Genomic DNA, 27560 nt, shown 5'->3' on the forward strand with positions numbered 1-27560 from the left:
TTCTGCTTCTTGTTGAAGAAGTCCTGCTGGCTGCTGGGTATCAGGTAAAGACTGCAGAAGGAAGTCAACCACTGAAACCGTCTGTAGCACATGCCAGCAGAATAGAGCTGTGAATTCTGGTTAGTCTGGTCACATCTCAATACTCAATAAACAAAATGAATAAGTCCTCTAGTCCCTCAGTATCCTGGGGTTGATCTTAATTTTAAAAAAGCTCAGTGTGTTCACACCCTCAACAAATAGATCTATAGATCCATACAAAAAAAAAGATAAAACAAAAATCACAACCACATCCCTAAGGTAACCAGAACCCACATCTTAAAACAGCAGATAATTCAGTTGCCTTCATTGTTTTTCGCAGTAGAAACTGAATTTAATACACTTTTATTTGTGCTATTTTTATATTCTTTTCACCACGACCTGTCCCTATAACTATACATTTAAAAGCCTAGTTTCCTCAGCTGTATCAGCAGCTAATGTGGAATAGAGTAGCATAAAAATGCTAACAGTGTGACAATTAAATGAAACTGTGTCTCTCGTTCATAATGAGCTCGAAGTTGATGACTCTTACACCAGTTCACATGTTTTTGGAAAATAAAAAATGTAGAAAACTCAAATCATATTTTTAAAATCATATTTTTCCCATATATGTGAATTTTATTGCTCAGTCCTCTAGTGCCATTGCAGTTACTGTAATAAATGTAAGTCATGCAGTGTAATAACACACGACAGTTTTTCCTTAAATAATAATTTAGCACTATTTAGTACTTTTTTAAAAAATAATTATTGAATATGTAGAAATATGCATTTGCATTGCCTTTAAAATGTGTCTTACTGATTTGCTGTTTGCTTAATATCTAATAAATATATATTTAAACCTGTAAAAAACTGAAATCTAAAACATCTCTAAATGATCATTCATAGGTGCTGAAGGTGTGTGCAGAAATCTGAAGAGATGAGAGAGAGCGAGAGAGAGAGAGAGAGAGTTCATCTTGTTCATCATGTGTGCATTTACAATAAAATTAGAGTGAGATTTGTTTATACATGAACTTTTCACTTAATTGGCTTAAACTGGATGAAGGAAGAGGAATATATTTTAGCAATGATCTAAAGTATTTAATCTAAACTATTTCCACGCAACGGGCACAAGTGCCAAAAAAGTATATGTTTGGTTACTTAATACCAAGTAGGTCGAAACTGTATGTCTGTTAATAGATGTTCTGTCCAGATTAACTAGTGATGACATCCTAGGACTTCATTCAAATGCATCATTAATATGAAATAATAAAAAATAAAAATACTATGTTTTTCATTATTCTTATATACATACATACATACATACATACATATATATATATATATATATATATATATATATATATATATATATATATATATATATATATATATATATATTGTACATCTAATGGTAAATGAAATATTTTTAATAATATGAAAACCTACTTTCTTGTATTTTCTATATGAAGAGCTTACAACAGTGCCACCTTTTGGGTATAATAACTTTTATACACCAAATCTGTTATTAAATTTTATGTTTGAAAATGTATTTTTTTACCTTCATGCTTTAATTTGTGTTTATTAGTAAATACTGTATGTATATCTGTTTTTTATATTATTATTATTTTTAAAAAAATATATTTTTCTTGCAATCTAGAATTTATTAAAACTGCTCTTGGACCTTTTCCTCAAATAAACTTTGACAAAGACAACTTTTGACCTGTTATAATTACATTCTTGCTGTAAATACAGTAAATACCTGTGACACAACGTACATTAATACAATGATAACAAGACAAAAGACTTTTTATTTATTTTACAAGGTCAGAAGGTGAATACTCATATACAATATGACCTGCAGTCTGTTTATGTCTTTTGGAAGTGACCTTCAGATTGTTAATACATTTAGGTTTTATTAGGTACAAAAATAGCTCTGAGAGACTGAGTGGAGTTCAGCTGTAGTTCAGTCTCTCACCAGCAGAGAGAGAGAGCTTCACTGAACCAAACTGAAAGGAAGATCAGCATCACTTCTGCTACAGAGACACTGATTTGAAGCACTGAAACAAACACACAGTAATAATACTAATCAGATTTGCATTACTGTGTGTTTTTTCCACCATATTCAGGATTGTGGAGATCAAATTAATGAATGAATTAATCAAAGAATAATTAAAATCCCATCTGTCATATTTTATTATAGCACAGTATGTAAAAATATTAAATATATATAAAAATAGATGTCCATGATCATTGATCTTGTGTTCTTCATGGTTCTTCTTCAAGCTCTACTTCTGCTGTAGCTTCAAGCAAAAATATATTTTGTACTCTGACACCACTGATATTTTGGGGTGTCCTGGCCTAAGAAAAGAAAGAACAGACTTTTTAGTTTCTTTATGCTGGGATTTATTTGTAAAACCTCTTTATAAAATATATAATTATGTATGCATTGTCACATAGTTCAACCTCAGTCAGGCTTGTAAGTTATACTGCATTTAAGGCAGGGTTGTAATATGTAATTTCCTCCACATCTGGCTAAAACTAACCGAAAAAACACCTCCTCTAATAGAAATTTCTACTCGTCAACTTGGCGTCTTCTCAGTTATCAGTTCTTTCTCTGTTTACAGAAAGACATTAAATCATTAAACTGTGAACAGTGTAAAATCCAACTTCTATACTTAGTAATTTGTTTATAACAGTATTTGCTTTAGATCAGTTAATATACACACACTTGACCATACTAATAGCTTGTTGCTAAGCTACTCGCTGTTGTGCACTGTCCGCAAAATGTTTGATGAATGTAAATGCAAATATTAACATAGCTTTTTTATGAGCTTTACATGCTCCGTCCTGATCATACCTGTTTACAGGCAGAAGCTGAAACAGGAAGCACCCGCTCTCAGGAGAACACAGTGCTGCTCAGACCAAACAGATTCTATGATACAGGATTGTTTTGATCACGTGACCTGAGAAACTTTCTTATGTTTCAGTAAATGCATAAAAGCTTTCAATGTCCCTAAATCAGAGCTTAATTAATGGCACCCTTAAAAAAACATCCCCTGTAAAACCAACAAAACGCAGTCTCACACTAGAATCACGATTCAACACCACTGACACGAGAGACATGTAGCATGTAATTAACAATATCACAATGAAATAAACGCTCCACTATGAACAAAGCTTCCTCTCTATGCTCGCTTCAACACAAACAACCCCACAACTCCCCACGGAGAGAGCTTCCAATACTGCAGAGATGTCTTGTTTGTCTGCACTGTCTTCTCTTGTCATCTGTCTTGTGCACTTATGTTGTATGTTTAGTTCCTAACGAAAGCACCTTGTAGGAATAGTTTAGTTCTGTTTGTCCGCATCACCTGAACTTTGTTTTTGTTCTGTGTAGCACCTCTGGTCCAGGAGGAATGTTGTTTTACTTCACTGTGTACTGCATCAGCTATATATGGTTGAAGTGACAATAAAGCTGTGTGAATTTCTGACATGATAAAGAAAGCTCACCAGCGCCTCTTCTTCCTCAGACTGTTGAGGATGTTTGGTATGAGACCCAGCATCCTGAAATCATTTATTACGTGCATCATGGGGAGCCTCCTGACTGCCTGCATCACCGCCTGGTACAGGAGCAGCACATAACCACAGAGTTCTGCAGAGAGTCATGCAGAAATCCCAGAACATCAAAAAAGTCAGAAAGAATAAGTTGTTGGATCTTAATTCTAGTGTTGTTACCATGTGATACAAACAACAATCAACATGTGTGCTTGGCTAGAATACAGATAATACTGGGTTTTGGATTAAAGGGTGAGCCGTGCCATGTTTAGTGGGAAAGTGACTTATCACATCTAGTTTGTAGAAGTTTGTAAGATTTATTAGATTAATTTAACATGATACACTGTCTACTACTGTGTGTAGCATCATATATCCTTCCAGTGGCGGGCCGTGCATTTCACACCTAGGCCTTCACTGGATTCCTTCTTGAATTAATCCACCTCTATACCATCATTATGACACCATGGCAATAGATACTTATCAACTGTTAACCGTTAGTAAAAAAGAATTTAGGCTACAGTATTTCACACCTCACAAGGAATAGTCAATTTTATTACAGTCCACCTTGAAAATGCATTTGTAAGGATGTCTGCGACCAAAATGATTTTTTCTCCTCTGTCAGCCACTGTAAGTTAAAATATATATATATATATATATATATGTATATATTATTTAGCTTGTGCGGTTCACTGCCTCTGACTACTCCAACTGTCCAATCAAAGGACGGGAAATTGCTGACATAATCGTATGCCTGCTAGATGGCCCCAGTGACACCAACTCGAAATCTGATTGGTTAATGTAACAATTTCATTGCCACTTATTTTAAGCTACGGGCGCCTGCATTGTTGATTCTGAAGGCCTTAAGGCAGATTTCTTTCACCCTGGCAACACATGATGTCAGCCACTGGCTGAAATATTATTGGATAAATACTCTTATCATAATATACACTACTGGAAGCAGCACAACCAAGAGAAAAGCTATGAAATGTAGAGAGAATAGACTATTGGGAATAATTTAATACCCATTCATGGAAAAATATATTAAATATAATAAAATGCAAGTGAGTGATACAGATCACCTTCTGTTTAAGCCAGCAGCTAAGGTCTTGCTGGCCCTGACAGCTCACCTCTGCCTCTGTCACCTTCTGGTCACAAATACGGAACTACAATGGGTGTGTGCTCTTTTTGCAGTTGTGGTTAGTTTCTGTTGGTCTTCCTTAGAAACAAAGGGGCCTTAACCACTCAGCATTAGTACTTCATACCCACTAGGCTATTTTGAGATTATCATGGTTTATGCAGAAAAGAATTAACCTGAATATCAAAAAAAAATACAGCTTTATTTATACACTGTACAAATATACACTGTACAAAGGGCACCATATCTCTGCTGGGGTGTCAAAAATAATTAGTTAATGAACTTTAAAAATATATGTATTAATGTCTATGTTTAGTGTGTATGTCCTCCATCATAAATAAAAGAAAATGTAATTTGACTACCCCATTTTGTGACTAGTAGAAATCCAACCTCAATATAATTAGATAATAAGATAAAAAAAACTTTCCAGAAAGTTTAATTTAATATCTTGTTGAGACTGTTATTGAACCTGAGTGAGGTAGCAGAGGAACTGTACAAGTTCATTCAGTGAAATAAAGTTATTTTCTGCAAATTGCTATTTGTTGCTAGAATTTCTGAGGCATAGAGGTGAGGGTTCATTTAAAAATATCACATCACCTTGCACCACAATGGAAATCTTTCTCTCTTTCTCTTTAAGTGTAAGAAGACAGGAAGTGTAGTGTCTATAACACAAGCCACTGATCAGTCAGTCGTTTATCAGTGTGACAGAATGGAGCTGTGGTCACTCTGTGTGATGATCTGTGAGTAAAAATGTTTTCTTTGTGTCTTCATTAGAGTGAGTGGTGGGTTAGAAATGTTCAAATGAAGTCTGATGTCCTGTGTAATGAGGTTAATATGTGATTAGGACATTGTGTTAGTTATGTGTGCTAGTCCATCTGACAAAACCTTACAAGAACTTTTTTTGTTTGTTTGTTTCATATATATGTTTTTGTAGTTTGATTGCTATGTAGAATAGTATTAATTCGTTGTATTATTCCTTACAAAGACAGTGAGATAAATGTGTGTGTAGGATATAGGAGAGTCTGAGTGTATAGATGAGTGTATAAACTGCTGTGCTGCTAATGTTCTCAGTGAGAGTGACTTTGGTGACCTTGGTGTCTTTATCGCACAATAAAGAAGCTGCACCACTGCATTCAATCCCTAATCATAAACAATAATGTGGCTGCATTAGATGGATGTGATTAATAAATTGTAGTATTTGAAGCATTTATCAAAAAACAAATAAATTTGATGAGTAAAAAGATTATTTATTCTCTTTTTAGAACTACAATTAGTTTCTTTCACTGGTCTGTTACTCTGTATTTCCCCTCTGCAGCCATTTACACAGATGTGTCTTTTGGAGGCATTGTGCACTTTGCACAGTCCTCAGATGAATGTTTTTGTTTCTGTATGTGCTACTGAGAGCTTCCTCATATACAGTGCTGTGAAGTATTTGCTTGATTTTCTTTTTTACTTTATTTTGGACTTAAGCTTTTATCTTTCCTGGTTTCTGAAAGCAGTGTTTATTCTTCCTTTTCTACAGGAAGTCTGCCTCCTGAAAATGCCAGGGAAAGAGCTACAAGTGAAATGTCATTAAGAATAATACAGTAGACTTTCATCTAAAAAATCTAGCTTTTATTAACTAACATCTTGAAAACACTGCACGTGAATCTATGCTTCATTATACCACCGGCATGCACTTGGCCTTTTCCTTGTCCTGCTACCCTGTATCTGACTGACCTGAGTCTGTATCTGACCCTGTATCTGACTGTCCTGAGCTTGTATCTGACCCTGTATCTGACTGACCTGAGCCTGTATCTAACTGTCCTGAGCCTGTATCTGACTGTCCTGAGCATGTATCTGACCCTGTATCTGACTGACCTGAGCCTGTATCTAACTGTCCTGAGCCTGTATCTGACTGTCCTGAGCCTGTATCTGACCCTGTATCTGACTGTCCTGAGCCTGTATCTGACCCTGTATCAGACTGTCCTGAGCCTGTATCTGACCCTGTATCAGACTGTCCTGACCCTGTATCTGACCCTGTATCTGACTGTCCTGACCCTGTATCTAACTGTCCTGAGCCTGTATCTGACCCTGTATCTGACCCTGTATCTGACTGTCCTGAGCCTGTATCTGACCCTGTATCTGACTGTCCTGACCCTGTATCAGACTGTCCTGAGCCTGTATCTGACTGTCCTGAGCCTGTATCTGACGGACCTGAGCCTGTATCTGACCCTGTATCAGACTGTCCTGAGCCTGTATCTGACCCTGCATCTGACTGTCCTAAGCCTGTATCTGACCCTGTATCAGACTGTCCTGAGCCTGTAACTGACCCTGTATCAGACTGTCCTGAGCCTGTATCTGACAGACCTGAGCCTGTATCTGACCCTGTGTCAGACTGTCATGAGCCTGTATCTGACCCTGTATCCGACTGTCTTGAGCCTGTAACTGACCCTGTATCAGACTGTCCTAAGCCTGTATCTGACTGTCCTGAGCCTGTATCTGACCCTGTATCTGACTGTTCTGAGCCTGTCCTGAGCCTGTATCTGACGGACCTGAGTCTGTATCTGAGTCTGTATCTGACTGTCCTGAGGCTGTACCTGACCCTGCATCTGACTGTCCTGAGCCTGTATCTGACCCTGTATCTAACTATCCTGAGCCTGTATCAGACTGTCCTGAGGCTGCATCTGACCCTGTATCAGACTGTCCTGAGGCTGTATCTGACCCTGTATCAGACTGTCCTGAGGCTGTATCTGACCCTGTATCTGACTGTCCTGAGCCTGTATCTGACTGTCCTGAGCCTGTATCTGACGGACCTGAGCCTGTATCTGACCCTGTATCAGACTGTCCTGAGCCTGTATCTGACCCTGCATCTGACTGTCCTGAGCCTGTATCTGACCCTGTATCAGACTGTCCTAAGCCTGTATCTGACCCTGTATCAGACTGTCCTGAGCCTGTAACTGACCCTGTATCAGACTGTCCTGAGCCTGTATCTGACAGACCTGAGCCTGTATCTGACCCTGTGTCAGACTGTCATGAGCCGGTATCTGACCCTGTATCCGACTGTCCTGAGCCTGTAACTGACCCTGTATCAGACTGTCCTAAGCCTGTATCTGACTGTCCTGAGCCTGTATCTGACCCTGTATCAGACTGTCCTAAGCCTGTATCTGACTGTCCTGAGCCTGTATCTGACCCTGTATCCGACTGTCCTGAGCCTGTAACTGACCCTGTATCAGACTGTCCTAAGCCTGTATCTGACTGTCCTGAGCCTGTATCTGACGGACCTGAGTCTGTATTTGAGTCTGTATCTGACTGTCCTGAGCCTGTATCTGATCCTGTACCTGACTGACCTGAGACTGTATCTCACCCTGTATCTGACTGACCTGACCTGTGGACTTGGTGATGCAGGATTCTAAGAGTCTGAGTTAATACAGGTATAAGTATTGTTTGCTGCAGAAACCACCTCTAAATATTCTTTCTAGTAAACACAAAGTGACTTACATTGCATTAAATGTATGCATTTCATTATGATGAAACTGAACACATGAGCTTAGCACTGCTAGCACACTACTCTCTACTGTTTGAGCAACAATTCTGATACTAATGATGGTATAACACTACGCAACATGACTTTTGTTCCTGGGTAGTGAATGACATTTTCCAATTAATCTTGAAGGAAAATGATTAAAAATAGCCATTAAGCCCCTTGAAGTTTGGGTTTGGGCTTTTAAGAGAATGGAAACCTCAAAATTAGTCCATTTTACTAAAGAAAACTGCCCAAAACTAACCTAAACTTTCATGGCTAAGATGTTTTTTTTCTCTTTATTTGGGTTACAAAGAATGGGGAAATAACACTTATTTCCCAGGAACAAGAAAAAAGTAAAAATTTGTTACATAGTGTAATGATACACTTGTCCAGTTCATTAAAATACTGTTTAGCATAATAACAGGAACTTTGACATGATACTACAATAGCCAAACATATAAGAAGCATCAAAGGTATCAATAAAATTTCCAAGATAAGTTTATATCAATTACATGTAGCTGTGCATAACTGCCCATGTTCTCACTTGCTCAACTCAACACACGTTCAAACACTAACTGGCATAGTCGTGTGTCAGTGACATCACACTGAAGGGCTGTCAGTTGAGAACCAGTGGACCAATGGAGACTTTTATCCTGCCAGTAATCTGTATAAAAATGTACTTTTGGAATCGCAAACGAGCAACTTGGAAAGAAGGGTGAAGAAAACTGAAGAGAGAATAAAGAGAAAATTAAATTTCTAGCAGAAAGAACAAGCATCAGAGTAAAATAAGCAAGAAAAATAACATTTTGTTTTTAATTACTAGTATTTTGTGTTTTATTCTTTTAGATTATTTTTTAAAATTTTGTATTCAATTTGCATTACATCCCACAAAAATAATAAATTGGTTGTAATTATTTGTTATTACACTACATCCTTATACCATGCCTGGACTGATGTAAGTATTGTGGTAATGATTAACTAACAATATATTAGATCCTGCGTTTAAAATAGGATATTTGCAGTAAAAGATATTGAGGCACTAAAGCCTGACTGAAATCTGCAGCCCGGTACATGGATCTCACTACGGCTCAATACAAGCACTTCCACTTGTTATTGCTGGCTGTGTATTGAGAATCAGGATCACCTGATTAACTGCCCTTTCATCTGCCCTGAAGGTGAAAAGTCTTCATAAGTCTCAGAGAACACTTCAGATTAGCAGTTCCAGTTGGGTAGCTGTTATATGATATGAGGGAGAGCTGGCTGGTGGGTGGGGATTAGCAGGTCTGTCTTCTTGTAGCAGCATATGCGGAACCCATATGCCAGAGGGAGCCGTCGCCTGAGTTTTTACATTGTGTGCTTATTTCCGGTGTTTCTAGGCTATTTAAACAGCATGCTGCCTTTGTTCTATGCAAAGTATCGTTTCCTTTTTAGAGTGCGTACCAAACCTTTATTCTTTGTATTACGATTGCTCTGTGTATGATCCTTGCCTTCCCTAGTTGACTACGAGTTCTGGTTTTCAGTTTTGGTTTTCCCAGTGTGTTTTATTTTCCGGTTCTGATCTTTTGCCTGCCCATTTCGTTATGTCTTTTGTCTGCCATTTTCTAATAAAGATCTGCATTATGGATTCTGATCCTGCTGCCTCGAGTGCATCCTTACACTTCTTTAGATTGAATTAGATTTTGGCTTATGATTTGTCAGAATCATTGATGACAATTGTTTACTTCCTGTGAGGTAAGGAAAGCAGAGTATGTTATCAGTTTATTTGTTAAAGAAGGAACATTTCTGAAAGTGTAAGGTTTAGTGTAGGTTTTGTTAGAGATGGTGGAAGGAATAGAGCATTTGTTGTTGTGTGTTTTGAAGAGAGTGTAGGAAAGGGTGATGAGTCTGAAGTTAGAGGTTGAAGGGGTGATGTTGAATGTTGTTAGTGGTTATGCCCCACAGGTAGGTTGTGAGTTAGAGGAGAAAGAGAGGTTCTGGAGTGAATTAGATGAGGTGATAGAGACTATTCCAGCAGGTGAGAGAGTGGTGATAGGAGCAGATTTTAATGGACATGTTGGTGAGGGGAACACAGGTGATAAGGAGGTGATGGGCAAGTTTGAAGTTAAGGAAAGGAACCTTGAAGGACAGATGGTAGTGGACTTTGCTAAGAGGATGGACATGGCTGTGGTTAACACTTATTTTCAGAAGAGGGAGGAGCATAGAGTGACTTAGAAGAGTGGAGATAGGAGCACACAGGTAGACTACATCCTATGTAGAAGAGGCAATCTGAAAGAGATTAGTGACTGTAAAGTGGTAGTGGGAGAGAGTGTAGCCAGACAGCATAGGATGGTGGTGTGTAGGATGAATTTGATGGTCTGTAAGCAGAGGTCAAAGATAGAGATAGAGAAGAAAACCAAGTGGTGGAAGCTGAAAAAGGAGGAATGTTGTGATGAATTTAGACAGAAGTTGAGACAGGCTCTGGGTGGTCAGGTAGTGCTGCCAGATGACTGGGAAACTATAGCAGAAGTGATCAGGGAGACAGGAAGAAAGGTGCTGGGTGTGTCATCTAGAAGGAGGTAAGGTACTCGTCATACACCTTCTGCTTAGCCTTAGACACCTCCCTCTTCACTCTGTGCTGTAACTCCTTGCATTCCTGTCTATTCTCTTCAGTCTTGTCATGGGGATCTGCTGGAGCCTATCCCAGCGCACATTGGGCAAAAGGCAGGGGTACACCCTGCACAGGTTGCCAGTCCATCACAGGGCCACATATAGTCAGACAACCTCATTTCTAGAAGCAATTCAGAATTAGCAATCACCCTAATGTACATGTTTTTGGACTGTGGGAGAAAACCAGAGTACCCAGAGTAAACCCACACAGGCACGGGGAGAACATGCAAACTCCACACAGAAAGGCCCCTGACTGTTCGAACCCGGGATTCAAACCCAGGACCTTCTTGCTGGGAGGCAACAGTGTTAACCTCTAAGCCACTGTGCTGCCCCCAGTGTAGTCCCTTTAAATGTAAATATAAATGTCCATTTCAGCTGAAACTTTCAGTGCCAAACTTTGACAAAAACAGAAATTCACACTATTGTTTTTATAGTAAAGATCTCTGGCTGCTATCATGATGTTTGTCACAAACACCAGAATGATCTCATGGTTTCTGTTTCTTCTCATGGCTATTATAAACAGACAGGAGACGAGTTCTGAAACCATCAGATGTAGTAGAAAATAACTTGTCAGAGCATGTGCATCAGGTTATATTAATATATCATGTTGAATTATCTATACTAAAAATATTTGATTATATGAGTGAAAATGAATTATACAATTAAATGTGAAATATCATAAGAAATAAATCTGACACAACAATTCTCTCTTCCTCTTCCCTTTTCAGTGTTTATTTCACTTATCCAGGATGGAAAAGCTCAAGGTGATTTCTATATATTTTATTGTTTCTGTTGTGTTCATGTTGGATTTGTATTAAGATGGAGAAGATTGTGTTTGTACATTGTCATGCAGAGTTTAAGATATTTACATTGACAGTCTGTGTTTGTGTTTTGACTTTCCCAGTTGAGATTAAACCATTTCTGATTGTGAAGCCAAATTTATCAGAAATATTGAGAGGAGAGACGGTTACATTCTCATGTAGAATTTTGGGAGGAAGTGGACCATACAGCTGGTACAAAAATGGTGTTCATGTTCACCACTCTGCTGAAAAGGACTACACTATAAAAGTAGATCAGAGTCACAAATACAGTTGTTATGGGTCTAACGGTAGTCAGTCACCGACAGTGAGTAATGAAGTGACTCTCTCAGTGATAGGTACATGTCTGATCTTATACTTCTATATGATACACTCATACATAATCATTAGAAAACACACTGATTCAATATCAGATGGTCAGAGAAGGGTGTGTTTGACTGATTTGATACCAAAATCCATTTTGACTCTGTAGCCTGATGGAAAGATATTCAGTGGAGAGAAAGTCACTTTCACATGTGAAATACAAGGACATGCAGGCACTGTGGGTGTGGAGTGGATGTACAACTGGTATAAAGATGGTGTCCGACTTTTTGCCAGTGTTGAGAACAGAGAATATTCATTTACTGCTGTAGAGTCTTTCAGTGGTAAATACACCTGCAGTGGACAGAGAAAAAGTGACTCACAGACTTCAGAGACCAGCACTGCTGTTACACTCACTGTGTCAGGTGTGTGTGTGTGTGTGTCTTCACACCAATATATATACACTATATTGCCAAAAGTATTCGCTCACCTGCCTTGACTCACATATGAATTTAAGTGACATCCCATTCCTAATCCATAGGGTTCAATATGACGTCAGTCCACCCTTTGCAGCTATAACAGCTTCAACTCTTCTGGGAAGGCTGTCCACAAGGTTTAGGAGTGTGTTTATGGGAATTTTTGACCATTCTTCCAGAAGCGCATTTGTGAGGTCACACACTGATGTTGGATGAGAAGGCCTGTCTCTCAGTCTCTGCTCTAATTCATCCCAAAGGTGTTCTATCGGGTTGAGGTCAGGACTCTGTGCAGGCCAGTCAAGTTCATCCACACCAGACTCTGTCATCCATGTCTTTATGGACCTTGCTTTGTGCACTGGTGCACAGTCATGTTGGAAGAGGAAGGGGCCAGCTCCAAACTGTTCCCACAAAGTTGGGAGCATGGAATTGTCCAAAATGTCTTGGTATGCTGAAGCATTCAGAGTTCCTTTCACTGGAACTAAGGGGCCAAGCCCAGCTCCTGAAAAACAACCCCACACCATAATCCCCCCTCCACCAAACTTTACACTTGGCACAATGCAGTCAGACAAGTACCGTTCTCCTGGCAACCGCCAAACCCAGACACGTCCATCAGATTGCCAGATGGAGAAGCACGATTCATCACTCCAGAGAACGTGTCTCCACTGCTCTAGAGTCCAGTGGTGGCGTGCTTTACACCACTGCATCCGACGCTTTGCATTGCACTTGGTGATGTATGGCTTGGATGCAGCTGCTCGGCCATGGAAACCCATTCCATGAAGCTCTCTGCGCACTGTTCTTGAGCTAATCTGAAGGCCACATGAAGTTTGGAGGTCTGTAGCGATTGACTCTGCAGAAAGTTGGCGACCTCTTCGCACTATGCGCCTCAGCATCCGCTGACCCCGCTCCGTCAGTTTACGTGGCCTACCACTTCGTGGCTGAGTTGCTGTCGTTCCCAAACACTTCCACGTTCTTATAATACAGCTGACAGTTGACTGTGGAATATTTAGGAGCGAGGAAATTACACAACTGGATTTGTTGCACAGGTGGCATCCTATCACAGTTCCACGCTGGAATTCACTGAGCTCCTGAGAGCGACCCATTCTTTCACAAATGTTTGTAAAAACAGTCTGCATGCCTAGGTGCTTGATTTTATACACCTGTGGCCATGGAAGTGATTGGAACACCTGATTCTGATTATTTGGATGGGTGAGCGAATACTTTTGGCAATATAGTATATATTAACTTCAGCATCTCATCACTACATGCAGTGCAGATTAAGATTACACGTTTACTTACACTCATGAAAATGTCTCTTTGTTCTTCTTGGATAACTTAATGGTTTGAGGTGAGTGAGCTCAGCACTTCCTTAAATATTAGTTTTAGTTCTTTATTTACTTCCTGGTCCAGTCATTCAATGCGCTTTTAGAGGAATTATGGCAGGTCTTTTTATTCTACTGCACACTGTGGGAAAAATTCTGTTTAAGTGATGTTTATATACAACACGAGCTGGCAGTAATCAAGCCTGGATGTGTCTAGTCTGTTGAACATAGGTATCAATAAAAGTTGGTTAAAAGAGTAACTAATTGACAAATTCAGTAAATTGGGCATTATATTTTTACAGAGAGCCAATTGAGGTATTTAAAAAAAACCCTGTTTTTGTCTACTTGCCTTTGTCTTTTAATTTTTGTTTCTGAAGAAAATCTGAAGTTTTCTATTAAAATAGATGAAATCAGATAGAGATATACACTCTGAGAGCAGCACATGAACCTGTGCAAACATCTTATGCACACACAAAGAAATCATGTAAAGATGCATTAAAATAATGAAATTAAATGTTTCTACTAAACTATAAAGTATAGTACTCTATAAAGTAAACAGTAATAGAGTCAATATTTGGTGTGATAACTGTGTGAAGTTTTATAAAGAAAGTGACTAGTAAGTTAAAACCCAACAGCTTAATTATATTTGTCTGAAAAGTGCTTTATTTCATTATATGATGCTTTGTCAGTATCTTTCTTTGCCAGTGTCTGGAAATCTAAAATGTTTTTTATTGTGGCACAATAATGCAAAAGTAATAGAATAAATATCTATTACAAAATGTGTACAACAAGGGGATGCTCAAGACTTTTTAACAAGTATACAAGTAATATTACATATACACTACACCATCACTAATTATTTGACTAATCACAGACTAATGACAGTAGAATCAGAACTGTGTTTATTTTGGGTGTTAATAATAAGATTATGTTTCTGCAGAGAGTCCTAAAGCTGTGGTGACCATAAAGCCTGACAAACATGTGTTCAGAGGAGAGACTGTGATTCTCAGGTGTGAAATACAGGGAGGAGGAGACACTGAGTGGACATACAGCTGGTATATAAATGGTTACAAACTCTACAGAGAATACAATACACAGGAGTTCAGCCTCAGCTCAGTTAGAAATGAATACAGTGGTAACTTCACCTGCAGAGGGTGGAGAAGCAGTGACTATCAGAGCTCAGAGATCAGTGATGCTGTTACTCTCACTGTATTAGGTGAATGTGTGAGTTTGTGTTATCTTAATATTTTTTATCTTATCTATAATAATTAATTATATGTAAACTCTGTATGGTTTAACATGCTTGTTGTCCATCAGATGTAGCAGAGGCAGTAGTGAGTGTGTCTCCATCGAGCTGGCTGACTGAAGGAGATTCAGTGACTCTAAGCTGTGAGGTTAAACACTCCTCTACAGGCTGGACATTCAGCTGGTACACAGATGTTCCCTACAGAGACAGTCAGGGTTTAATCAGGTACAATCGAGAACTCCTCTCAGACAGCAGCAGAGGATCTGGAGGCTCCTACACTCTCAGTCCTGTTACTCTGAATCACACAGGAGTTTATGTGTGCAGAGCAGAGAGAGGAGTCTTTCACACATGTTACAGCAAACTACAGCCACTGTGGATCACTGGTGAGGAAATAAAACATTGTTGAGTTTAATCAGAGTAAATAAGTGTATATTAAAGAATAAATGAATAAATAGTGAATTTATTAAATAAAGAGTAACACACATCTAGAGGAGGTTCAGGGCTACATTATTTTCATATAGCAGTCTGGTCTGAAGAGGTTTATGTAGCATGTAGTTACAGGGGGTCTCCTTGTGGTCTGAAAAGTAGGCAAGTAACTGTCCAAAATTCAACAGCAGATCTGTAAGATAATGACTGCCATTTTACAGCATGCATGAACACATCTCACAGTGCTTAACAAAAACTGACAAGCAGCAGCATTTATTCTGTCATAAGGGCAGTTACCATAAACCACATTACGTAGGTGCACCAGAGTCTGAATGTGTGCTGTGTTTGATGTCAGTGAAATATGCAAAAAACAAATCATGACTGATTTGATTTGTTAAATGAAATTAGTAAGTATGAAATTGGTACTATGATCAAGCAATATTTCCATATTAATATCTAACCATATTACTTCCCATCAGTGCTGACATCCTTATGAAATTTCATCATGGTTATACTACATTAATTGATCACGCTTGATTTACTTTTTATATATTTTTATGCAAACTGTATGTACTTTTTTTCTCAACTGGAATTTAACCATATATTCCTTAGACTTTTTTAGACTTTGTTTTTCTGACTGAGATAATTGTTTGATCTCAAATCCTATATTATTGTTGCTACATCTGATCTCTCTCTTGATTCTTATTAATAATTATTTTCTTAAAAACAACTTGTTTCTAAATATGTTTACTACTGGTCTTAGGTTGTTTGGAGTATCTGCTTCACATGTCTCTGTGTATGAGCTGTTATTAATGACGCAATAACATATTTGAACAAGCACATTAATATGAACCTGCAACGTCGTGTGTTGTTATTGGAAAATAATGCTTATCTTCTGACTTATCAGGTTCACTTCTGTAACATGAAATAATATATCTTCACTTATATGTCTTGTAATAACTGTTTATTTTTTAAAGTAGGTATGTGTAAGGCAGGTCAACAGACTCTGAATAATCTAATTAAAGCAATTAAAGGTTTAGTTCTGGGTAAATTTTTAATGTTACACATATATAACATAATGTACATAAGAGTGTTATAATAAAATCTTTAACCATTTGAATCGTTATGTGTATTTCAGGTGAATCTCCTCCAGTGTCTCTGATCATCAGTCCGAGCAGAACTCAACACTTTACTGCTGACTCTCTCTCACTGAGCTGTGAGGACCAGAGTGACTCTACTGGATGGACAGTGAGAAGATACAGATACAGTGAGGAATTGTTCAATTGTTCATCAGTTTCAGGATCTACATGTAACATCAGCTCCCTCTCTACATCACACACTGGAGTTTACTGGTGTCAGTCTGAATCTGGAGGACGCAGTAATTCTGTCAACATCACAGTGCACTGTGAGTCTTCAATGTTCTCATCTGTAACAGATTTACAATATACAGGACTAGAGATTACACTTTTAAACTCTACTGAATCAGTGTAAAGAAATGATCATTGTGCTACATTCTCTCTGATAATCAATAAAACCAATAAAATTGAATAGGATTTTAGTAAACTAACCTGTGATGTGGTGTGATCCAGCTCAACATCAGTAAAGAATAATATATATATATATATATATATATATATATATATATACACACATATACTTTCTATATACTTTCCTGTTTCACCAAGACTGTGTTTGAACAGAAAGGCATTATAACAAATCAAATTGAAATATTGACATAAACATGTGATGTACAGTCAGATTCAGGATTTAAGCCACTCTATGGTATTTTTGCATGTACGGTAGGTTATGTGTCTTCATCTGAATCTTGTATTTATTAGGGCCTTGTACTACTTTTCACAATATTATAATTAATATTTTATTCCTTATCAGGTCCATTGCAAGCTTCAAGTTCAGTGCTCAGACTGATCAGTAGTCTAGTGACGGTTTCTGTGTATCTGCTGCTGACCATCGTTGTGGCAGTGAAATGTTTCAGAGCTCGAGGTAAAAACATTTTCAGTCCATTTGTTCCTTTCACAGAATAAACACACTGACATGTAGTAACAGGAGAAGTAGAAACATTTCCACAATATACACTTTAGTTACAGTATTAAAGCTCTAAAATGCAGTTATAGTCCATCCATCCAAATAGGGTCACGGGGGTCTGCTGGAGCCTATCCCAGTGCACATAGGGCAAAAGGCAGTGGTACAGGGTGGACAGGTAGCCAGTCTATCGCAGGGCCACATATAGACAGACAACCATGCACTCTCACTCCTATGGGCAATTTAGAATTACCAAACAACCTAATGTACCTGTTTTTGGACTGTGGGAGGAAACTGGAGTACCCGGTACGGGGAGAACATGCAAACTCCACACAGAAAGGCCTTGGCCTGTACGAACCCGGGACCCAGGACCTTCTTGCTGTGAGGCAACAGTGCTAACCACTAAGCCACCGTGCTACCCACAGTTACAATCATGATTACATAATTAAATGAGAGGATGTTAATGTGGTTGTAGGAAACCACTGCAAATTAGTTTTATGTAATTAATGATCATTATTTTTGAACACAAGCACTTGTAGTTGCTTTCTTTAGGCGCTTTCATGAAAATTCAAAACACAAATCATTAGGAATTATATCAAATTCCATTTCCATTTGTCCATAAATACTTTTTTCTTTATCTGACAGTTCAGATGGATGAAGACAACACCCAGAATGCTGTTATAGAGGAGCGAACACAAAAAAAATCAGATTTTGTGATTGTGAAATAATTTTGATTTCTTACTTTTGAAAATTTACTACCAGCTGTTTTTATTTCTGAAGGTTACTCACCTCCTCTTGGGGTCAGGACTTATATTAATGCAGTGTACAGTAGAATGAACTAGATATTAAGACCACATCATTTTTTTTTTACTAAATAACTTCATGTCTACTGTCCATATAGTTTTATATTTCTTCATATAACTGGATAAAATATTTTATACATTTATTATTACCATTTTGTAAAGATGTCATTGACATACAGTACATCATATATGTATATTGTTAAATGTATCATGTGCTACAAATGTTTGAGGGCCACTGACCATCACACCCATCTGTGCTTGCTGAACATCCTGTTCCTTGTTATAATAATGTTAAAAAAAAGTCTCCATTCTTCTGAGAAGGCTTTCCACTAGATTTTGAAGAATGGCGGTGGGGATTTGTGTTCATTCAGCTACAAGAGCATTAGTGAGGTCAGACACTGATCACAGGTCAGGTGAGGAGGTTTATTATTAGTTTATCATTATATTCATTCATTCATTGTCTCCCGCTTATCTGGAGCCGGGTCACGGGGGCAGCAGTCTAAGCAGGGATGCCCAGATATCCCTCTCCCTAGACACTTTCTCCAACTCTTCCGGGGGAATTCCAAGACGTTCCCAGGTCAGATGTTTATCATTATAGTTTATGATTAATCTAAATGGTTCGGCCAAAAAACAATCAACTATTTATAGTATGTATCTGGACTTTTTTTTAAGCATGTGTTGGAAAGAAAACACACCCTGTCCTCCTCAATAAAGTCACCCTCACACATTTCTGTTAATAGTCAATAATCAATAGCTTTTTATCAACAACAATTAATTAATTAATTAATTAGCTAGTTAAATTAAATTAAATAAATCACTGAAAATGTGTTGGAAAGTGACTCAGTGCTTCAGTCTTTGCATTGATCAGAATGTTGTGAGTTTAAATCGCAGCACCTTGAGCAAAACTCTTAACCCTCAACTGCTCTTCTGTATCATGTCTCAGATGTAAGTTGTCAGCAAATGTAAAATGTAAATGTTTGATATTTAAAAAAAATGTAATATACAAAAACATTTCCAAAAGCAATACCAGAAGCTTAACTATAAACCAGTCTGGGTCTTTTCAAAAGGCTCCAATATTGTAGTATATAGTATATTAAAGTAATGAATTTCTTTTGGCTTTCTTTTTTTTTTCTTTTAAGAAAATGCATTTAAAAGTTTACTGAATAAAGAATATACAATTGAAACTGTTTTCCGTATGGAATTCTGATTGTCTTAGATTACTTTTCTTATTTAACTAATTTTAATTGGTTTAAAGTGCTACTTTTACAGCACACTGCAAAAGCAACTGGTGCCTGTGTGTGTTTGTCTGTGTGTGTGTGTGTGTGTGTGTTAAACCTCACACAGGTTCTGAAGATGAGCTGTTAAATATACAGTACTTTGCCTCGTTGTGTGTCATTAATATGTTCAACCGCAAGATGTCGCTGTTGAGTAGAGTTTCTAAAACCTGAACCGTTTTTCTAGAGAGTCGGTTCAAATACGTCTATTTGCCGGGAGGTTTAAAGTTTAAAGGTTTAGACTAGTTTATTTTTTGCGTTAAATGTTAAACTACAACTTTGTAAAAATGTGATATAGATTTATTTAAAAGCAGTGATTAATGAAGCAGGTCTTTTAACAACCACGGCAGAAGAAACTGCATTGTGACCATATACGGGGTTTTACGGTAACCATCAAGACTCCAAGACCAACTGAAGTGCTTTATTTTCTTTTACTTGAGAGACCATGGATTATAATTTTTTCTTTCTCTCGTTTTCTCGTGATCACTACTTAATTTTCATGTGTGTTTGGAATAAGAACATGAAACATGTTTCACTCACTTTCTTATCTAGAGTGAATAAATAAATAACTCAGACAACTACAATGTTCCGTGACTCCACATTTACTGAACAGCACTCGCTCAGTCACATCACTCGGTGTTACATTTAAAAAGGTCCGTGCAACCTGAATTAAATAAGAAACACATTGCTACATCTTTCCTTTTTTCCCTCAAAATATAAACTTGCTTATTTATCTCTATATGTGAACACAGTGAATTGAATGTTTCAAAGCACCTTCTTTTCCCCCTTCTCTCTTTAATTTTCTGTATAAAATGTAATCTGCCCAAAACCCAAAATATTGTGACTAATATCAAGGACAGAGTTTGAAAAATCACTGTGTTTAACTAAGTTAGATAGTCCTTCAAATACTCAGGTCTAACACTAATCTGGCCTGCTCTGCTAGTGACAATTGGTTTTGTGTCACTATTTGACTGAGCACATTGCTCCCTTTGTCTGATGTTATTAGCAGACAGTCTCTCTTTGGAGGCCTGGTCATGGTGACCAGTGTGTTTGACCTTTTCTTCCTCCTTAGGACACAACCACTGTCCAGTTCAACCTTCTATGAACGTTTATTGACAGATTCCAACACTGTTGCTTTCTGCTAATTTTTTTGCGACTGTCCTGGTTGAACTCTCACTTTATTACCTGGTTTCGAAATCTTCATGTCTTTTCAGTGGTTAAGTGGAACACTCCTACGGTTTAATTGTTGCTTCAGAGATGTTATGAAGTTTGGTGGGAAATGTAAATGTTCTAATTTTCTCTTTCTCTGTGTGTGTGTGTGTGTGTGAAAGAGAGAGAGAGAGAGAGAGAGAGAGAGAGTGTGCATAGGCTCTTCACTCCACAAGACGTCTCAATCTCCATTTCTAAGAAAATCACAGTCAGTAATTTCTGTATGTCGAAAAAATTAAACAATTTTCTGCTTTTATTTAAATTGAGCTTGAATGCTGTGGTTATGCATCACAAGCGTGATATTAAATGTGATGACATGAAAATGATGTTAAAAATAAAGTTAAAACTGGGGTCACATTTGAAATTAAATAAACCATGTGACAAAAACACATGAAAATGAGTAGCTCTTGTGGGGGGAAAACAGGAAAATAAACAAATCACATTTGTGCAGAGGAGGAAATGATGTGAAAATGTGCATGTGTGGATAAAATTCCACTTCAGTGTGTGTTATGTGTAGAATCTAATATCTATCATTTGTGTGTTGGTTTGGGGCATTTACTTTCTGAGGAGGTGAAAAGTTAATACTATACTTTCAGGAATCATTTCTAAATTCTTTAACTAGGAAATGTGATTCAATTGCATTGTTGCTGTCTAATCAAAACATGGAGAGCTGTGATTTTTTTTGTTTGTTTTTAGAGCATGAACCAGATTTTTGTTAATGGGTTTCAACTGATGATGACTGCTTGTTACTTTCTCTGAAGTTTGAGAATGAAAGTACATGATCAGAGTGATCACTGCAAAAGTATTTCGTAAGTTATGACCATAACTATGGATCTATGAGACCGAACAATGATCGTCACCATGATCTCATTCTGAATGAATTCCATCCTTCCGCTTATCCTCGAGACCTAATAACAACAATGTCAGGTGACTGACCTTAGGGGTTGGCTGTTATATAACATCCGGGTGGACCAACTACTTCCTCCTGCCTGGAACGCCTTAGCTTGTCCCAAGTGACAAGAGATGGTGATGGTATCGTTTGGTCTCATAGATCCATAGTTATGGACATAACTTACAATCTATTTCAACCTCACTCAGACCGTCACCACAGTCACATTCTGGATGACTAGTACCAACAGAGTCACGTGGGACCCACATCACTTCCCTTCTCCGGTAACTTAACAGTGGATAAGACAGCAGACCCCAAAGAGTTTGGATTCGTAACATTAATCCTATAAAATCTTGTAAATGTGCACAGGGTGCTCCAAGAGGCCACGGCACATATGTCTGAAACTGCTATCCCCTTAAGCACTGCCCAAGAGGTGGCCATACTCCTGTTAGAATGGGCAACTAGATCACCAGAAATAGGAATATCTTGACTGGAATATGCTTGTGAAATTGTATCCAATATCCAGTGAGATAAACATTGCTTAGACACATGCTTGCCTGCACACTTCTTGTCAAAACATACAAATAGTTGTGTATGTGACCGTTGCAATGGACAAGGACATTCCATGTATGTATGCAGTGATCTGACAGGAGATAGAAGAAGAGCTATCCAACCCAGTACCTGACCAAGGGGGTCTGGGTGAAAAGCATCAAGCTCAATCACCTGATTTATTGTACCAGGCCTAGGGACCTTGGGTAGGAATAACGGATTTGGCCAAAGAAAAACCCCAGCATTTTCTGCCTTCCATCTTAGACAGTCTTCACTGACTGATAAAGAGTGCAATTCACTAACCCTCTTGGTTGAACATATGGCCAGGAGGAAGACAGTTTTCCATGTCAGGAACTTTAGATGAGCCTTATCTAAAGGTTCAAAAGGTGTTTTGACCAGTGAATGCAAAACAATAGTAAGATCCCAAGCGGGTGACCTCATAATCTTCCCTGGGCATAAGCAGTGTGTCATAATCTTCTCTTAAGGAATTGAGACACTAGAGAGTGTTTGCCAACACTTTTACAGTGCTAACCAATTTCCTGGAATCCAACAACATCTGAAGGAAATGGAGAACAAAGCTAGTGTCACAATTGGTAACGTCTATCTGATGGTCTCGACACCATGCTAAGAATATTCGCCACTTGCTCGATTAATTACTCCAAGTAGAGGGTGCCTTAGAGCTATTTATTGTCCTCAGTACCGCTTCATCTAAGTCCAAGTTAGGGAGGGGCTGAGCAGAGGCCATACCCACAATCGTAGAATTTCTGGCTTTGGGTGCCAAATTTGTCCCTCTGCCTGAGACAGGAGATCGTCTCTCCTCGGTAGCTGCCAAGGGTGACCTTGGACCAAATGTACAAGTGCTAGGAACCAGAGTTTCTTTGGCCATCTTGGGGCCACAAGCAAGACTTTGTGATGACCCAGTGCTACCCTCTTGAGCACTAAGGGAACCAAAGGTAAAGGGGGAAAAGCATACAACAACTCTTCCTCAACAACTCTTACTCTTGAGATTATTCTTGCATCTATCCCCAAGGGATCTCCCTGGTTGCTCAGGGAATACCATTGATTGCAATAAATTGTCTCTGCTGTTGCAAACAGATCGGTCTTCGCCGTACTGAACTGTCCCCATATGAATCTTACCACTTTCCCGGAAGCGGTCCAGTTCGAGACAGCAGGTCCGCTGCTTTGTTCGCCACTCCCGGTATGTACACTGCTTTGAAAGACAGTAGTTTCAAAGACGACCAAGAAAGTAGTTTCTTTGTCACCTGGTGGCATTGTGCTGATCTGGTGCCACCCTGGTGATTGATGTGATACACTGTAGACATATTGTCCGTCCTTATCAAAACATGCCTGTTTTGCAATAACAGGAGAAAAGCCCTCAGAGAGAGGTAGATTGCCTTGAGCTCCAGCACATTGATGTGCTCTGAGGTCTGAGGCTCCCAGACACCTCTGACAGATCTGCCTTCCCGAACTGCTCCCCATCCCATCAGAGAGGCGTCTATTGTTATCACAGGCCGTCTCACTGGGATGTTCCCTAAAGGGGTCCCATGTGACAGTAACCTTCTTGTTCTTCCAAGGGTGTAACATCTGGCACTGCATGAAAAGGCAGATTTTCATCCCCGTGAATGCCTGATGACCTCTCTAATCACCGGCAGTTATCGACAGTTCACAGCCTGGGAAGTTCCTGTTCGCGAGTGACAGAAACAGTCGTTATCATACCAGGGGGTGATAACAGTCGTTATCATACCCTAACTCTAACCCTAGGGAGGGAGGTGTGTGTGGAGGTACAAGGTGTGAAATGTGAATTAGCATATGAATGAAACCACCTTGAATGTTCTACAGTACCTACTGGATGAAAGCACAATTTACAAAACAGAAAGATCACCTGTGATTGGCTGAGACATGTGTTGCTATTGGTCAGTCTGGGCAATTATAATATTTTGAGTAAACCCCTCCCTTTTATATATATATAAAATTTATATTTATTTATTATATTAATCTATAAAGATATATTATAACAATATAGGTGTCAAAGGCTAATAGTAAATATTAGGAAAACAGACATTTGGGAGAAACATGTTGATAAAATGTTTTATTAAATAGACATATGAAATATAAATACACAAAAACTAGCCAGAGATTATTGTCATGGCATCACGTTTGGCATCAAATGTCTTTTTGCTGCCTCGGGGTTGTAGGTATGCGATGGCGTTCTGTTAGACGTCAGCGCAGTTCACAGATGCCGGTGATGCAGTGCTGCATACTTTGGACTGGCTTCTAGTCTCGTCTGCAGCTTAACACACAGATTGCTGAGCTCCTGGCTGCAGATTGATGGAGGTCTCACAATCCACCCCGAGACTCCATCAACGGCACCGTCTTCTTCATCTGACATCATGTCAGCGGTGATTCCCCTCCAGAAGTCCATTTCGTCCACAGCCAGGACACTTTGCCTCGCCTCCAAGAGCTGAAAACACAATTGTTACATATAATAAGCAACATGTACATCATTACAGTTTATACTAATGCAACAGAAATAAGAAATAAGTAAAACAAATTTCTAATCTGTCTTACCCTCTTCCTCCTCTGGCAACTCTGGGTTGAGGTCATATTAGCTGCAGCCACATTTGCTAGATCTGGCTGGCTGTACCGGAAATTTCTATGCATGGTCTTGCATAGAAAAAAAAAATGAATAGGTTTTTTAAAAACTAAAACCAACAAAACATAACTACACAGATAAATAGCAAAAACAGAATTAAGAACAACATGGTGACAACAAAATGTAATAAAACTTTACACTTTATGTGGCTTGGACGAACTTTCTGTCCTAGTTCTGTGTTCTTGTGTTTGAACTCTATGTTGTATGTTTCTGTAGCACCAGATCCTGGAGAAACTTTGTTTCATTTCACTATGTACTGCGTCAGCTATATGTGGTTGAAATGACAATAAAGCTTCTTGAATCTAACAACTAAATAACAACAACAACAACACAGTGAAAATTACTTACCAACAAAGTCATTTTTATCCAGGCCTTCATCGCGCAATTCCGGGCTTATGGACAGTGCTCCCACTAAAATGAGGTGACTGTCTCATTATATGGCGAGCTTAATCTGTGGAGGCAAAATGTACAGTTAAAAGAAAGTGTTTATTTGCTTCTGAAACAACAGAGTGCATGTTAGCCAATATCTTTCATCCGTACCCTTGCTCCGGGTCATAGCGCCGACAGTTTCCCTCAGAGTTGTGTAGCGGACGGACTGCCTCCTACAAAATACAAGTAAAAATGCTTTGTTACAAAACTTACACTGGTTCTGCCAAATGAAAGCATGGCTTATGTCGTTAGAAGAATTTAGACTTACCGCGATTTTAGGATTGTGCAGCCACCTCTTCCTCTTCAGTTCCTTGGCTAGCCATTGTAAACAGCGAAGAAAATATAAAGAGCGAGGTAAATATAAAGAACGGAGGTTAAAATGAAAATGGTAAGCGAATTCCAGGAAAGAGTAACATCTCTGTTTGTATGTTTTGGTTCCGCGCTTTGTCGTGACCTCGTCTGTGATTGGAGGAACATACCGCATCACCGTGACCTAGCACCTGATTGGCCGAGGCTCGTCACATGCAAAGAGACGTAACCAGGAAGAGCTCGTAGAGCATTAAACTGTACAGTGGAGCCTCTGTCTCCATTCCAGCAAACAATCTTGGATGAGGATGACAGAAATGCGATGTTGACCATGTAACATCAAATGTACCCTGAAACTTGTATAACTGAGATTGACTGTTTTGCCAAGACATGCAAAAGGGTAACCCACTATTGACCCTGTAGCTTAACCACAGCTGACTATTATCAAGAGGTTTATTGCTGTACATATTGTGTCAAAAGGTAATAATTTAAACATGTCATTGTCTCTTGGCCTCATCCCCATCCAGACTGTCATTTTTATGAAAAACCCATAGAAATTTGAGTTTGTGGGGAAAGACATCTCATACCTAGCATAATTTCTCCCTGTTGAGTGCATTGATGGAAGATGTGTGTTAAATACATGCACTGTGCATTTAAGCAAAACAACAGAAAAAGTTACTGTAGTCATGCCACTATGTACAGTGGTTGAGGTCTAGGAGTGCTGTGAGGATCAGACTATTGTCTTAAAATGTTATACTATTTTTTTTACTTTATGTAATCATTTGCTATATACTTTGTTAGTTGTATACAATAAAAAGTATTTTCTGTTGAATAATTTGGTCCTTAGAGCCTTAGAGATACAACATTTTGTTCCACTGTATGTTCCTACATGTAGCAGAATGACAATAACGCTCAGTTGACTTCACTTTCATTAAATGTGTTAGATAAATAAACTGAATTGATAAAGCATTGAACAAATATAGATTTTCTTCATTTTGGTATGGCTGTTTTTTTTAAAAAAACATTTATTAGTTATATATAATTATATAAATACATATATATATATATATATATATATATATATATATATATATATATATATATATATACACTATATTGCCAAAAGTATTCGCTCACCCATCCAAATAATCAGAATCAGGTGTTCCAATCACTTCCATGGCCACAGGTATATAAAATCAAGCACCTAGGCATGCAGACTGTTTTTACAAACATTTGTGAAAGAATGGGTTGCTCTCAGGAGCTCAGTGAATTCCAGCATGGAACTGTGATAGGATGCCACCTGTGCAACAAATCCAGTCGTGAAATTTCCTCGCTCCTAAATATTCCACAGTCAACTGTCAGCTGTATTATAAGAATGTGGAAGTGTTTGGGAACGACAGCAACTCAGCCAAGAAGTGGTAGGCCACGTAAACTGATGGAGCGGGGTCAGCGGATGCTGAGGCACATAGTGCAAAGAGGTCGCCAACTTTCTGCAGAGTCAATCGCTACAGACCTCCAAACTTCATGTGGCCTTCAGATTAGCTCAAGAACAGTGCGCAGAGAGCTTCATGGAATGGGTTTCCATGGCCAAGCAGCTGCATCCAAGCCATACATCACCAAGTGCAATGCAAAGCGTCGGATGCAGTGGTGTAAAGCACGCCGCCACTGGACTCTAGAGCAGTGGAGACGCGTTCTCTGGAGTGACGAATCGCGCTTCTCCATCTGGCAATCTGATGGACGAGTCTGGGTTCGCCAGTTGCCAGGAGAACGGTACTTGTCTGACTGCATTGTGCCAAGTGTAAAGTTTGGTGGAGGGGGGATTATGGTGTGGGGTTGTTTTACAGGAGCTGGGCTCGGCCCCTTAGTTCCAGTGAAAGGAACTCTGAATGCTTCAGCATACCAAGACATTTTGGACAATTCCATGCTCCCAACTTTGTGGGAACAGTTTGGAGCTGGCCCCTTCCTCTTCC

The 27560-nt window shown here is 38.7% G+C and overlaps 2 protein-coding genes across 2 annotated transcripts; one reads left to right on the forward strand and one right to left on the reverse strand.

Annotated features, from left to right (window-relative positions):
• The first annotated feature begins 5392 nt into the window (after positions 1-5392).
• LOC131356271 (Fc receptor-like protein 5) lies at positions 5393-19324 on the forward strand. Its single transcript, XM_058395181.1, has 7 exons — positions 5393-5442; positions 11582-11617; positions 14707-14982; positions 15084-15395; positions 16577-16843; positions 17329-17439; positions 18124-19324. The coding sequence occupies exons 1-7, from the start codon at positions 5412-5414 to the stop codon at positions 18204-18206; spliced, it is 1116 nt and encodes a 371-aa protein (XP_058251164.1). The 5' UTR covers positions 5393-5411; the 3' UTR covers positions 18207-19324.
• Positions 19325-24284: 4960 nt separating this feature from the next.
• LOC131356503 (uncharacterized protein C14orf93 homolog) lies at positions 24285-25721 on the reverse strand. The gene is made up of 5 exons (XM_058395574.1): positions 25553-25721; positions 25396-25457; positions 25204-25306; positions 24771-24866; positions 24285-24663 (listed from the first exon to the last, which is right to left on the reverse strand). Exons 3-5 carry the CDS (start codon positions 25231-25233, stop codon positions 24433-24435), a joined length of 357 nt encoding a protein of 118 aa, XP_058251557.1. The 5' UTR covers positions 25234-25306; positions 25396-25457; positions 25553-25721; the 3' UTR covers positions 24285-24432.
• Between the last annotated feature and the right edge of the window lie 1839 nt (positions 25722-27560).

Source organism: Hemibagrus wyckioides, linkage group LG07 (assembly GCF_019097595.1).
Source record: "Hemibagrus wyckioides isolate EC202008001 linkage group LG07, SWU_Hwy_1.0, whole genome shotgun sequence".
Classification (NCBI taxonomy): domain Eukaryota; kingdom Metazoa; phylum Chordata; class Actinopteri; order Siluriformes; family Bagridae; genus Hemibagrus; species Hemibagrus wyckioides.

Bases quoted from the DNA above. Each gene is read 5' to 3' on its own strand.
- LOC131356271 (XM_058395181.1), top strand. From the start codon at position 5,412: ATGGAGCTGTGGTCACTCTGTGTGATGATCT. The intron at 5,443-11,581 runs GTGAGTAAAAAT...TTCCCTTTTCAG, and splicing joins GTCACTCTGTGTGATGATCT to TGTTTATTTCACTTATCCAG. The intron at 15,396-16,576 runs GTGAGGAAATAA...TGTGTATTTCAG, and splicing joins ACAGCCACTGTGGATCACTG to GTGAATCTCCTCCAGTGTCT.
- LOC131356503 (XM_058395574.1), bottom strand. From the start codon at position 25,233: ATGAAGGCCTGGATAAAAATGACTTTGTTG. The intron at 24,867-25,203 runs GTAAGTAATTTT...TTTCTATGCAAG, and splicing joins GGATAAAAATGACTTTGTTG to ACCATGCATAGAAATTTCCG. The intron at 24,664-24,770 runs GTAAGACAGATT...TTGTGTTTTCAG, and splicing joins GTTGCCAGAGGAGGAAGAGG to CTCTTGGAGGCGAGGCAAAG.